General features: G+C 39.2%; 2 protein-coding genes across 3 annotated transcripts in view; one reads left to right on the forward strand and one right to left on the reverse strand.

The window, feature by feature from the left end:
* Positions 1-8339, reverse strand: part of fchsd2 (FCH and double SH3 domains 2) — a 46732-nt gene extending 38393 nt beyond the window's left edge. For both annotated transcript variants that reach the window (XM_077541568.1, XM_077541567.1), the window contains exons 1-2: positions 8002-8339; positions 4313-4410 (exon numbers count right to left, since the gene is read on the reverse strand). In XM_077541568.1, coding sequence (XP_077397694.1) covers positions 4313-4410; positions 8002-8022 — 119 coding nt within the window. In that variant the 5' untranslated portion in view covers positions 8023-8339. The remainder of the gene's footprint in view (positions 1-4312; positions 4411-8001) is intronic.
* A 1846-nt stretch (positions 8340-10185) lies between these two features.
* Positions 10186-13106, forward strand: p2ry2.1 (purinergic receptor P2Y2, tandem duplicate 1). Its single transcript, XM_077541755.1, has 5 exons — positions 10186-10224; positions 11011-11349; positions 12274-12442; positions 12519-12861; positions 12936-13106. Exons 2-5 carry the CDS (start codon positions 11025-11027, stop codon positions 13104-13106), a joined length of 1008 nt encoding a protein of 335 aa, XP_077397881.1. The 5' UTR covers positions 10186-10224; positions 11011-11024.
* Positions 13107-13193: the final 87 nt, after the last annotated feature.

The following is a 13193-nucleotide window of genomic DNA, read 5'->3' on the forward strand; positions in this document are numbered from 1 at the left end:
ATGTCGGATATCGGGGATTCCCTTGTGCATATTCTGTGCACTGCCTACACGTGCCCATGAGCCCACACATAGACTGAAAAAATATATGCAGTATATTTTTGGAGCAGTGTGGGTGATGAGGCTTAATTAGGGCTGTGTTTTTCATGAATGATTTTACTCGAACAAATTTGAGTGAACATACCAAACGGAATTGTTTCATGAACTAATTCACTCCTTTCCTCAATTTGTTTCTATATGTTTCGAAGCCAGCCCATCAAAATATGTCAATACTCGAAACCGTTGTGTGGTCCAAAAATGGTTGTGGACTGCTGCCCTGGAAAACTGTGCCAAATCAGCTGATCGTGCAGTCCCATTCTCCAGTTTTCAATTTCATCCAGGGATGCAATCCTGGGTGTGTCCGTTGATAGAGCAGTTTCCACAGCTGTTTGCATGAGCAATCAAGTGTGCGCCTGTCCTTGCACACACCTTTAGTAGATCAGGCCCACAGTATTTTAAGAGTGCTGCGTGGTCAAAACAAAACCTGAAAATTTTCACTTGGCAAAATAAGATTGACTTCTCAGTAAGCGAGGACGTACAGTATTGCCATCCGTTTTGCATACTAAGCGAAAAATGGCCCTTTTCAGTTTTCCCACGTGAAAATTGTTGTACAACTTCTCAATGGCATCTACAGTAAAAGCCTGCTGCAGAGTCAGGGAGTCATCCTGAGATGTCATGCTAAGAAAGGGACTTCATGATTCTTTTTATAGCGCAATAGCGAATAATTGGCGGAAAGTTCTGAGAGTAGGGTACAGTTCAGGCAAAATTTCACATTTCACAGGGACATTTATTGCTGCTCGAAAATATAGCTGCTTGACCCTGCAAGAAATGAAGGTATACGTGCATCTTTGACAATGGTGTAAAGCAGTGATTAGCAATCAGGGCCCCATGACACACTAGTGTGCCTTGAAAAATCATCCCTGATGATATTTTGGGGCGGAAAATTATATTATTTCACTGAATTTGTCTGAAAATTTGTATTTATTCATTACAAATATAGAGGTGCAATGATTAATTGGTTAATTGACAACTAATTGATTAGTTTTTGTAATGGCTTAATTGTTTAGATACTGTACATTTGTTTTAATTTAAAATTGTCCAAAATTCTCAGAATTTCAACTTCTAATAGACCCCTTCAGAGCTTGTAAACAATGTGACGCAATTTAAAGGGCGGGGCTTAGCTGGAGGCAAAAACACCTCAGTGGCGTGTGGTTCTAACACCAGTCAGCATATTTTCAGAGTTCACGTCGTAAAGGACGCGGAAAACGGCCATTTGAGTTAATATGTGAGTAAACTGACTCCCCACGACCGTGAATGTTACTTTAAAAAGTTAACTCTGACTGATGGGACGATATTTACTGACCCCTACGCACTCACGCACTGGATAGACGATTTAACAGGACTACCCACCGTGCAATGGCCGGACATTTAAATCTACCTTATAGAAAAACTGAGGGTTTACTAAAGATAAACTGAAGGCCTATAAATCATTACATGTCTATAACTACGTCTTGAATGAACATGTTCAAAATCTAGAATATAACAACTTGAGCAAGGACTTTTGTGTCGTGCGGTCGCAAGTGATGCCAAGTCAACGACAGGGACAGAAGACGAGGATATACGAGGCATGTACCTCTCCTACAAAAATTTTACAAGAAGTTATCGGAACTATTGTGCCTCAACAAAACTGAAACAGACAGCTAACGTTTGGTTAGCTAACGGTTAGCATTGCATGTAGCATGTAAACACGGGCTTTTTGTAAGTCTATGCATGTAAAAATAATCCCACAAATAATGACTAACTTGAGTAATTTCATTCACAAGTAAGTCTAGCCCATATAATTGTCCAGGCTGAATCTGATAGTTAAATCTTACCTGATATGATGTGTGCGCTGCAAACACAAGCATTGTTGATGATAGTCTCAGACAGTCCAGTCCTTTCACCTAATCGCGTTTAACCACAGCCGTCTGCTATTACTCTGACTGGCAGAGGCTGGGATGCGATAGAATTTCAAGTTTTTGTTGGTGCTTTTACGGTTCTGGGAACCATAAACACAACAGGACGACATTTTCTACAGACAACCAGCGTTGTTTACTTCTAGCTGCACTTCCATTGCCTCCAGCGGCAAGTTGTTTTTGCCTCCAGTAAACACAGTGACGTCATCGTGACGTAGGTTCTGCCGTCCGACTCGTCCATGAAAGTGGAATCATCTTTGCGTGGAAACAAAATCCAAATTTGTGTTTACCGGTACTTTGGAAAACAAGGATCACCTGACCATTTTTGCCAATTTTCTAACATGTTACAGACCAGGCCAGTAACTGAATCATAATTAATTTGTCACTTCGAAGTAGCTGCACCCCTACACGTTACATCTTTCTTCAACTATCTATGCCAGTGACTTATAGTGACAGGCACAACATTTAAATGCTCTTCCGTTAGATAGGTATGCACAATAAACCTGTTGCCATTTCAGAATAAGTCATAGCTTCCTACGACTATACAGTATCAGTTTTGTGTTCAAATGAACAGGCCCAGATTTCACACTGATTACATCAATGAGTGAGTAAATGGGAGAGATCATCATTACGCCGTATTCATATATTTTGTGACATTAAAATTGGTGTAAAACGGTTGTCTCAGCTCAATGAGTGTTCAGAAATACCGGTGTAAATAAACTAATGATTTTCAAATAGGCAAACTGAAAAGTGGACTTTAATAGTTACTTTCTTTGTCATACGTCTGGAAGAAACTATATAGTCAAGAAATAGAGCATATCAGTTAGCATATTTGATAAATCAGCTTTCACCCACATAGGATCACTCACACATTGGGTAAGCACAGAACAGATCATCTTGGGTGAGTGGCCTTACCATAAGTGAACTGCACAAGTGAAGGGCTACTGTAAACGAGATATCTTTATTTTTCACAAAATATTCTACTATACCAGTAAGTGCACTGATTATTGTTAATATTTTCTCAGGAAGAGACTTGAATGGATGTAAACATAGATAAGTGTCCTGTTAGATAAGTGTCTTTGCTGACAGTAATTTATTTTATGAGCATTTCCTGTGTTGCCTGGCTGGAACATTGACTTCAAATTTTTAGATGTAATGCAAATATTTGCATAAGCACACAAATACTGAGGGCTTTCGAATGTCGTCAATGCCTACTGGTTGAGATAAAACTGAAAAGAAAGCTAATTTGTTGTTTTCAGTCTTGACTAGGCTTTAGAGTTCAGACTAATTAGCTTACCGCAAGACCTCTAATAATAAATTTGCCTGAGGTTGTAAACTTTCCAAATGAAGCAAAATTTTAGAGAAAATAATAAACTCCTAAATTTACACCTCACTTGAGTTTGAACTGCCGCCGTACAAAACTTATCACATGAAACCTCAGAAGACCATACATCAGTTGTTCAAGTGTTCTGGCATTATGTAAATCCTGTAACAACAGAGCAGTCTAAAACAGTGTAACCTATGGTACTAATGAGCAAAGAATAGAAAACAAAGGACATTGGAAGACATCTAGCATTTGGGGTTGTTATTTGTATTTGGCTACTGATTAATTGGAAAAACAAGACAGACTTTTATGTTTCCATTCCATTTGTCACACAAAAGTGGTGATTCTCTGACTAATTTTCATACCCTTGATCCTTTTCGTGGAAAATTTATACTTTTAAGGGCATTTGGATAGGCTACTTTTATTTTTATCATCTTTGTTTTTACATTTTCAAACACGATGCTTTTATTCGCACCAAAATATGCTACAAAACATATTTACATCTTGCATGTGTTTATGTTTAGCATGAGTGAAATCATGTGAGAAACTGAGCACAAGAAAAGGAATGCAAACAAGAGAGAGTGAGATGATTAGATCGGGCTGTCATAAATTATCGATACTTCGTCCACAAACAAAATGAGAGCATGTGAGGGACATGAGCTTCATCCTGTTGCCAAACAGAAAAAAAAAGGAAGTAAAAAAGAAAAAGAAAGGAGACAGATAGAAAAGATTATCAGAGCAAATGTGACAAAATGAACCCAAAGACAAGGGGGTGGGTGACACGAGGGACTTAGCATGAATGAAAAAAAAAAATGAAAAAAAAAGAAAGGCATTCAGGGAACAGGAAGAGGGCAGCAGGAAATTCCTTCATCATTTCCCTGACCCTTTGTCCTTAAAGAAAAAAAAAAATTCTCAAAGCTAATCATGGTGCATATTATGATGAGACTAAAATCATCTGCCATTTTTTCTGCATTTTGGATGAGAAGACTGTTCATACCTCATGTCTTCCAGCAGGTCGCATTCAGTCTGATTTTTAAAGTGCAGTCTTGTCAACTGGTCTGTGTGAGTGTTCTTCAGCTCCTGTGTTACTTTAACCTGGAGGCGAAAAAATACACATGAACAAATGATTTGGATGGCAATTTTCATACATTAAAAATGCAACACAAAGTGCTTGACAGAAAGTTTGACACCCTATTTAATAGGGATGTCATGATAAGGGCAATATCGTGATATTAAAACTGCCACATATCGAGTGCACTCAGGTACTTCAAGGCACAATTAATCAACAATTTATACCACACAAATCTGCCAAATTTGTATCAAACGTATCAGTTAGTGTGTCTGTATGTAGTTTGCATACAAAACTGATCATACATAACAATTATTTTCTCTTTTTTGGAGAGACAGGAGGCAAATGTTTGTGTGCAGCAGATGCTATGCTAAAAACAAAAATAGACATGTATACACAAACACACACACGCACGCAGAGAAATGCACACACACTCCTGTCAATGCCCAGGGAGTCACTATGAAGGTCATCGTGTATTGTCTGGTGAATTCCACCGGCTATTCACTGCATTAACAGCGGGCAAAATCCAGAGTCTTCTAGACAAAACAAGTAAACACACAAATACACCGGCATCTTAGCCGCACACATACACACACTGCAGAGCCTGTCTCTCATCCGCTGTGTCTTTGAAGATAAGGCGGGCGAGGTTCATTACTTTATCAGGAGAAAAGCGGCTTGATTTGCCCCTCTCGATCATTCATTGTAAAGGACGGGAAGCTATGGAGCAGATGAAAGGCGAGTGGTGGCAGAGATAGAGTGGGAAATAGTGGCTAAAGGTATGCTGGGCAAAAAAAAAAGGCTTAGTAGGGATGAAAATGGCAGGTGAGCAAGTGATAATAGAGAGAGAGAGAGAGAGAGAGAGAGAGAGAGAGAGAGAGAGAGAGAGAGAGAGAGAGAGAGAGAGAGAGAGAGAGAGAGAGAGAGAGAGAGAGAGAGAGAGATGACCCCAGCCTTTTTTCTTTTTTCCAGGGACCAGTTCATGGTAGGACAGAAATTTCTCGGACTGGCAAGCAAAGCTGTGGTGTAATATTCTCACTGAATCACCAATGCTCCCAACTGGGACATATATGCTCCACACCTCCACTCAAAAAACAAAACAAAACAAAAAAACGACTAATTTTGGGGTCAGGGGCAAATATATCAGTAAGACCAGCGCTACAGTGTCGCTGCTTTGATTGTCCGTCAACTCTTGTTGAGGAACTCTATGTGTCAAAAAAAAATTCCAAGACAAAGACAAAGCGCAAGACACAATTCATTCCTGAATACTCTCTGCCAAACAGCAATATTTGTCCAAGTCTCACAGGAACTTCACGTGTCTTGTATTTGTATGGCATACTTTGCCTGAAAATTTCTGAAACATTCTGAACTCTCCAACCACAGGAGCATTCAGTTTTATGTGTCTTGTTTAATCAGTCAGATTTGTGAAACCGTCTATTGAAAGCGAGGGTGTGACATACGCAAGATCTGAAACAGGAAGCAAAGCACGAAAACCTGTTTGAGACTGACATATGGCGATATTCCATGCCTCCGCTGATTTTCTTTTTTGAATTAAATGTTACGTCTATTGACGTCTACTCTTCTCCCTCAAAACCCAGACATACACTGAAAGCAGTTTAATTAAATTCTGGTCCGGAAATATATCAGAAATATGCTCCAATGAACAGGATCCTAATCAGGTTTATGCAAAGCTTGCTGATGAGCTGATCATACGTATCAGGCGTGTTGGAGAAAGGAAACTTCCAAAACCTGCAGGACTCCGGCCCTTAGGACCGAATTTGCCCACCCCTGGCCTGGTTGGTGTACATGATACATATTTTCACAATTAGTGTGCCCCGTTAATTTTTCAAGGGGCTTCTATTTCACTTCACAATAGTTTACTAAACTGCGAATTGAACCACAATTGTTTCTAGTAGACTGCACAATGCCACAAGGTTCCCTGCACAATCTAGTGATATCCATAGAGTGGATGCTTTGTTTGCATTTAGCAACATAATAGTCAGATTTTTTTTTATGCTCTCAATATGATTGAGTACAAGTTTACACCACTGAAAACTTACAGGTGTATTTTTACAGTGAGTGACATTGAAGTATCAAGAAGGGAAACATTGAAGGAACACAAACATTGCAGTGCAGTGCTACTTACTTTCTACTACTTAATTTCATTAGTTTTTCAAATACACAAATGGACATGGCAGTGTGAATGTTATTATGAATGGGTGTCTATCAATATAAATGATCTGCGATTGTTGGTCAGCTGGGTAGGCTGGCATCCCTTCAACCCTGAACAGAATAAATGCTTTAGAAAATGAACTGATGGACTTTACGATGTGTATGTTTATATCTTTCTTAGAATTAGTAACCACTAACAGCCCATCTATCTATTTTCTATACATGTCCTCATCATGGTTATAGGTGAGCTGGAGCCTATCGAGAAGTGCTATACACCCTGGACTGGTCGCCAGCCAACCGCAGGGCACTAACAGTCGTATTTTATCAGAACATGTGAATGAGGCTTGCTCAGTGTGTAAACATACGTTCCGAGACATCAACAAGACACTTAAGTGGCAGCATAAGTCCTACAGGGAGACTGTAATAGTTTCCAACAGACTGATGCAGCTGTGTAATGAACGCGTCAGCCAGCCACATTGCCAGGTTATGCCACAGTTGGCAAGTTATTATCCTCTACCCAAAACACTTATAGATAAGTAAGACTATGACTAACTGAATAAAGCAGCGGGCAATCGATATTGCAATCACTAAGGTACATTTGATCACTGACAGTGTGCAGCCTCCATGGTGATGTGTATTACAGACGTGACATATTCAGGGAAGGTAGGAACTCGAAGCACAAGTGGCACAAGGGGAATATGTGGTAATTAAGAGGAAATTGTGCACTGGTTCACACCAAGGTAATTGCCTCTCATGCAGCTATTTCAGGATAACACACAGACACACAGAGTCACAAACAGGGTACCGATAATAAAAGGGACTTAGCAGTGTTCTCAGAAGCTCTTTCTGAATCGATACAGTGCGTGTGTGTGACCCTGGACATGCTGAAGGTCTCCCCCCCCCAGACAACAAGCATCACACAAACATGATGAGCCAGTGCTGCAGTCACTGTACAGTACAGCATACCTGTACAGTAGCTGAGAACATAACACACAGATGGAGACATTGCTAGCTAGCATCACGTTATGTGCTTGCTAACGTCACGGAAAGGGCAAATATGAACGCTATTAATGATATTGTATATTGTCGCGTTGTACGTGGAGGGGGGGTGTAAAAACAATGTGTCACGTGCATATAGTAACGTGGCTCGTTGTATATTAAGACGACATTTGAGCCCACGTAGTGTTTATCTTGACGGCTGGGCAGATGTTGTATCATCACCATTATGTCATTAAGGAATATGTATTATATGAGCGATAACACACCGCTGTTGCAAGCAAGCAATATTGCCCTTTCTGTAATGTGTCAGCTTTTTCAAAAATGACGTGTTGTGTGCGGTTATCGACACTATTGATGATGTTACTACTGTACATTGTTTTCCATTCGTCATTGTCTCAGCCAGGGTTTAAAAAAAAAAACATCAATAACGGGCTGTGGAAATCACTCACCTTCCTCGGCGGCGGCTGCATTTTGGAGTATTGACATGAATGGTATTTCCTCTGTGAAATGTATAGTAATCCAAAAAAACTCTGATAATGTTTCTTCCTCCAACGACCATAAAAAAATGACAGTAATCCTCCCGTCCACGAGACAGGGAGTAAAGACGGTGAGTTAGATTTGTACTCCGGCGGCCATGATTGATGGCAAACGGGCTGGTTTCTACGAAGCCGAAAGTGAGGCTGCGCTACGAGGTGAGTGTGTGAGCACTTTTGTGTTGCTTGCTGCCACTGCTGGATGACTGGAGAGTACAGTACTGTACTGAGCTCAACTGAACTGGGGAGGGGAGCGGAACAGGCAGAGGGGAGGAAAGGTGGATTATAACGGGGAACCCCTTCGGCCACGAAGGGAAATGGCTCCCCCGAGTGACGATGTACGGTAACGCATCCGGTCAGTCAAGGCTCAGAAGTGAGAAACAAACGTGTCTGTTTTCCACATTTCTAATTACCTGCCTTCCGTTTTATGTCTTCACAACATTCGGACAACATGTCACTGGATTCGGTGGGGTTCTTTTTATTTGTTTATTTCAGCCCGCTCGAGAACATCCTGCTAGTGACAATTTAGCTTGTGCCGCAGAGGAAGAGCTGCATAGCAACAAGGGAACGCAATCGAGCGCAGAGGAATCGATGAGCCGCTTTTAAACCGCTATGGAGATGCAATGCAAGTTCCATTTTAACATTTATTCGATGTCCTTCATTGTGCAAGGTCCATTTACTAGTACGCTATTTGTCCTGGGTCAGTTGACAACTTTGACAAATAGGACAAAAAAAAATGTAAATTTTATATCGAGTCTAGGAATAGATAACGGCCCACGAGCCAGATGTGACCCACGCACACACTCTGGTTGGCCCCTCTATCAATTAATGTTTTTCTGTTTAAATTGAAAATGTATTTATTCATTTAATGAATTAATTTATTTGTTTTCCTTGTGTATATTCTTCTCTCTACATGCAGCCCACTCATTTGAAACAGAGTCCTGTCAAATCAGTTGCAGTAGTTGAAATTTATTTAAATTTTATCTCCTAAAATTGATTTATTAAAAGGTTGATTCATTTCTTGTATTTAAAGGAAAAACAAAAACATATTAGCATAATTAACTATTTTATATACGGTATACATGAAAATATTGCACAGTATAAAGTCATTGTATCATTAATTGTAAATAAACAAATAATAAATCATTACTTTTTCAATGAGAGTCATTTCTTGTGTATGTTTTTGTCATGATGTCAACAGTGATTTGAAAATAATACCATTATTCACACACATTTTGATCAAAAGCACCATAACAAACCAACCATTACTTCAGAGGACCCTTCATCTTGGCCATCATCTATAAAATCGGAGTATTTGTGTTGCTCGCTGCCACATTTTCAAATTGTTTTAAAAACAATGTGACAGAAATATTCTAAGTCTAAGCCAGCCTGATCAGATTTGGGCAATTTTTGGCTTGTTCCATTATTTGGTCACAGAAACTCGACTTGTTTTTACACCAAATGGCCTTCTCATGTCAACCCACCTGTTGTTTTTATTTTTATTATTGTTTGTTTGTTTGCTTGCTTGTTTGTTTGTTTGTTTTTTGCTTGTTTGTTTGTTTGTTTGCTTGTTTGTTTGTTTGCAAGTGCAAAGTTCTCTAACCGTAATCACATAATTGTATTTTATTTAAAAAAAACAACAACAACAAGCAAAAGAAAGAAAGGAAGTAGTGCAAATGTATGTTATTTTATGCCTCCATGGCCAAGGTTAAGTGTCTTTTAATCATTAATACACAGTTTCAGAAACAGGTGAGACATTAAATGCGCTTTCTCACCTTCAGTGTGGGCGAAATGGCTGAGAACCAGTGGTTTGGTTTCTGCAATTATGTTTTTGGCGGCAATTTTTTTCCGATTTCTACTTGCATTTATTCAGCTGTGTTGAGGTAAGAAAAATAAATTGAAGAAATAAAATGAATTGTTTTTGCCTTTGTTGCCATGTAAAGTTGAGGACAATTTTCAGAGAGAGTGACCTGCTGTAGCCAGCCTCCATGCGAATAACAGCCTCAGGGTCTCTGCGCATGCAAGTCCCAGCTCGACTGGCTTCAACTCAAATTTGCTATACTTTGGCCCAAAAACCGCAGGTACACAGACAACCTCGGAATATCAGAGCGCTGCAAGAGGATTATCTGCCTCTGTCTGGTATGTTGCTTCTTAATCTGAATTTCTATTTGTTGTGTTCAAGGAAAGAAAAGAAGACCAAAAAGAGGTCTTTTGAATAAACATGAAAGGGATGTCATGAGGTTTAGATTTTTACATGAGCAAAAAGAGAATGAAAAAGGAACTCAATTTCAAACTTTGTGGCGAAAGCTCTCTGAATACTTAGGTACATCTGATATCTTGTTTTTTTATTTTTAATAAATAAATAAAAATATATATATAAATCATGTTGTCATTATGGGGTGTTGTGTGTAGAATTTTGATGAAATGGAAAAATAGTCAAACGTTTAAAATGTTGAAAATCTTTAGATAGATGACAAATATGAACTCTGTTGCCTCATACTGAGAGCTCTCTCTAATAATTAGTTTAAATAAATAAATTAAGACATGTTAGAAAGAGCTATAATGTCCTACACTATAAATAATAATAAAAAAAAAAAGTTAATCTGACAGAGCAATATTGTTGTTCTGAAGACAGAATTTACAATACAGCTCTCGTTTTGTTTTAATATCATATATATATATATATATATATATATATATATATATATATATATATATATATATATATATATATATATATATATATATATATATATATATATATATATATATATATATATATATATACATATGGGTGTGTCTAACCAGTGAGTGTATATTTTCCCAGGTGAAATTATGCGCATGCCTTGTACAAATATTTGAGTCTGATGTTTTCTCAGAAGCCTCTCTAGTGAATATTTATGTTTTATATCTGTTTTCTTGTAGGCGGAGCAGTCATCATGAACTACACCGACCCAGCAGGCAACATCAGCGACTTCTACTGTCATTTTCAAGAAGATTTTAAATACATCCTGCTTCCCGTCAGCTATTCCCTTGTGCTCGTATTCGGCTTGGCACTGAATTCCATGGCACTATACGCGATTGTGTTCTGCACAAAACACTGGAAACCCTCCACTATCTACATGTTCAACCTGACAATATGTGACACCTTCTACATCCTCACGCTGCCCTTCCTCATTTACTACTACGCAGATAAAAATGACTGGCCCTTCGGCGAGCCTCTCTGCAAGCTCATACGCTTCCTGTTTTATGCCAATTTATATGGTATGGTTCTTAAATGCGCTTGTCCTTCATATCATCTTTCTCCAATCAAATGAATGAAAATGCCATTAATCCATTCCAGCATCCGCAAAAATATTTTAAATATTTTTAAATGAGTTCTTTGATGGGGAAAAAATAACACAGACACCTTTAAATAATCGCCTACGTCATTTTTCCAGATTTTTCAGGAAACACAGAAAAAAAATGAACCATTTGCATCATGAGGGGATGAATTAGGCAAAAAAAAAAAAATACAAAAAAATGACTAAGGCAATTATTTTAAGGTGAGAATTTAATTGGATGTAAAAAAAAAAAAAAAAAAAAAAGCCACACTTTTGCTTCAATACGAGCATTCCTGCATGCATTGTGCTGCTCCTGGTCAGGTGAGTAATAATAATAATAATAATTAAAAGTACAGTATAGGGAGGTTGTTCCAGCATGACAATTGTTCTTCCCAGTCAGGAACTGTCAGATGCTCAGGCATCGTGACCAGGTTCGCTATTATGGTTGAAGCAGCCAAAAATGTTCCTGACACAATTCTCACCACGGGATATTTTTTACATTTATTTAAAAAAAAAAATTTTTTTTGCAAACGTGGGCTTCGAAGGGGGGAAACTCATAATTGTAAAGTATTCTAGTGGATTGGATTTGAAATATTTTGTGACACCAGTCCTGCAACTTTTCAAACACTTTTGCATGTATGGTGGGAAGGTCTCAATTTTATGTGCTGCCTTTTATTTGTGAACATTGGACTTATTGTCTCACTATTTGCCTAATTCGTTTATTCCCCCCCAAACCCTTACATAATAAAGATGACTTGTATGATGATAAACCTATTGCATACTATAAACAATTACATTTGTCTAGGAGTTGAATTAAACAGGAGTTCTGTAAACCTAACCGTGACAACCTGACTACTTTTCCTAGGCTCTATTCTGTTCCTGTGCTGCATCAGCCTGCATCGTTTCGCAGGCGTCTGCTATCCGGTCCGCTCTTTAAAGTGGATCAGTGCACGACGGGCCAAACTGGTGTCTGTGGCAGTTTGGGCCTGTGTGTTATTCGGCCAGGCACCTATTCTTCACTTCTCAAGAATAAGGTGACAACTCCAACCTCATTTGCTCCTCTTTTGTCAGTACAACGCTAATTATGTCATCTTGTATGTTCCTGTTCAGGGATGTGGCCACGGAGAAGATTTGTTATGATACAACCAGCCCAGAGTTCTTCGACGACTTCCTGGTGTACAGCTCAGTCGTGTCGGTGTTTATGTTTGTTTTGCCCTTCATGGTGCTGATAGTGTGCTACGGCCTAATGCTGAGGAAGCTTGTGGGAGCAAGAGGCGGCGGAGGAGCGGCAGAAGGCGAGAGAGAGTGCCAAGTAGCCCGCCGCATCAAGCAGAAATCAGTCAAGATGATCATCATCGTGCTGGCAACCTTCATGCTTTGTTTCCTCCCGTTCCATCTCACAAGGACTCTGTATTATTCTTTCAGATACCTGAGACAGGTCAATCCTGCGCAGGTGAGGACAACAGGCCCTTCGCTAACATGTTGAACACATGCTCAAATGTGGAATGACAGAATTTCCCCCCCCAGGTCAGCTGTAACTTGCTTGAGGCATCCAGTATTGCCTATAAGGTGACCCGTCCGTTTGCCAGTGCCAACAGTTGCATGGATCCTATCCTTTATTTCCTGGCTGGACAGGACGTCCGCAGTAATTTCACCAGGAAGATACGGTTGGTCAGACGAAAAGATGCGAACAAATGATCCACCACAGTGGAGATTTTACAATAAAGTTGAACACTATCCATTCCGAAACTGGATGACCTCTGCTTTGTTAAGACTTTTCCCATA

This window comes from Festucalex cinctus, chromosome 13 (assembly GCF_051991245.1).
Source record: "Festucalex cinctus isolate MCC-2025b chromosome 13, RoL_Fcin_1.0, whole genome shotgun sequence".
Lineage (NCBI taxonomy): Eukaryota > Metazoa > Chordata > Actinopteri > Syngnathiformes > Syngnathidae > Festucalex > Festucalex cinctus.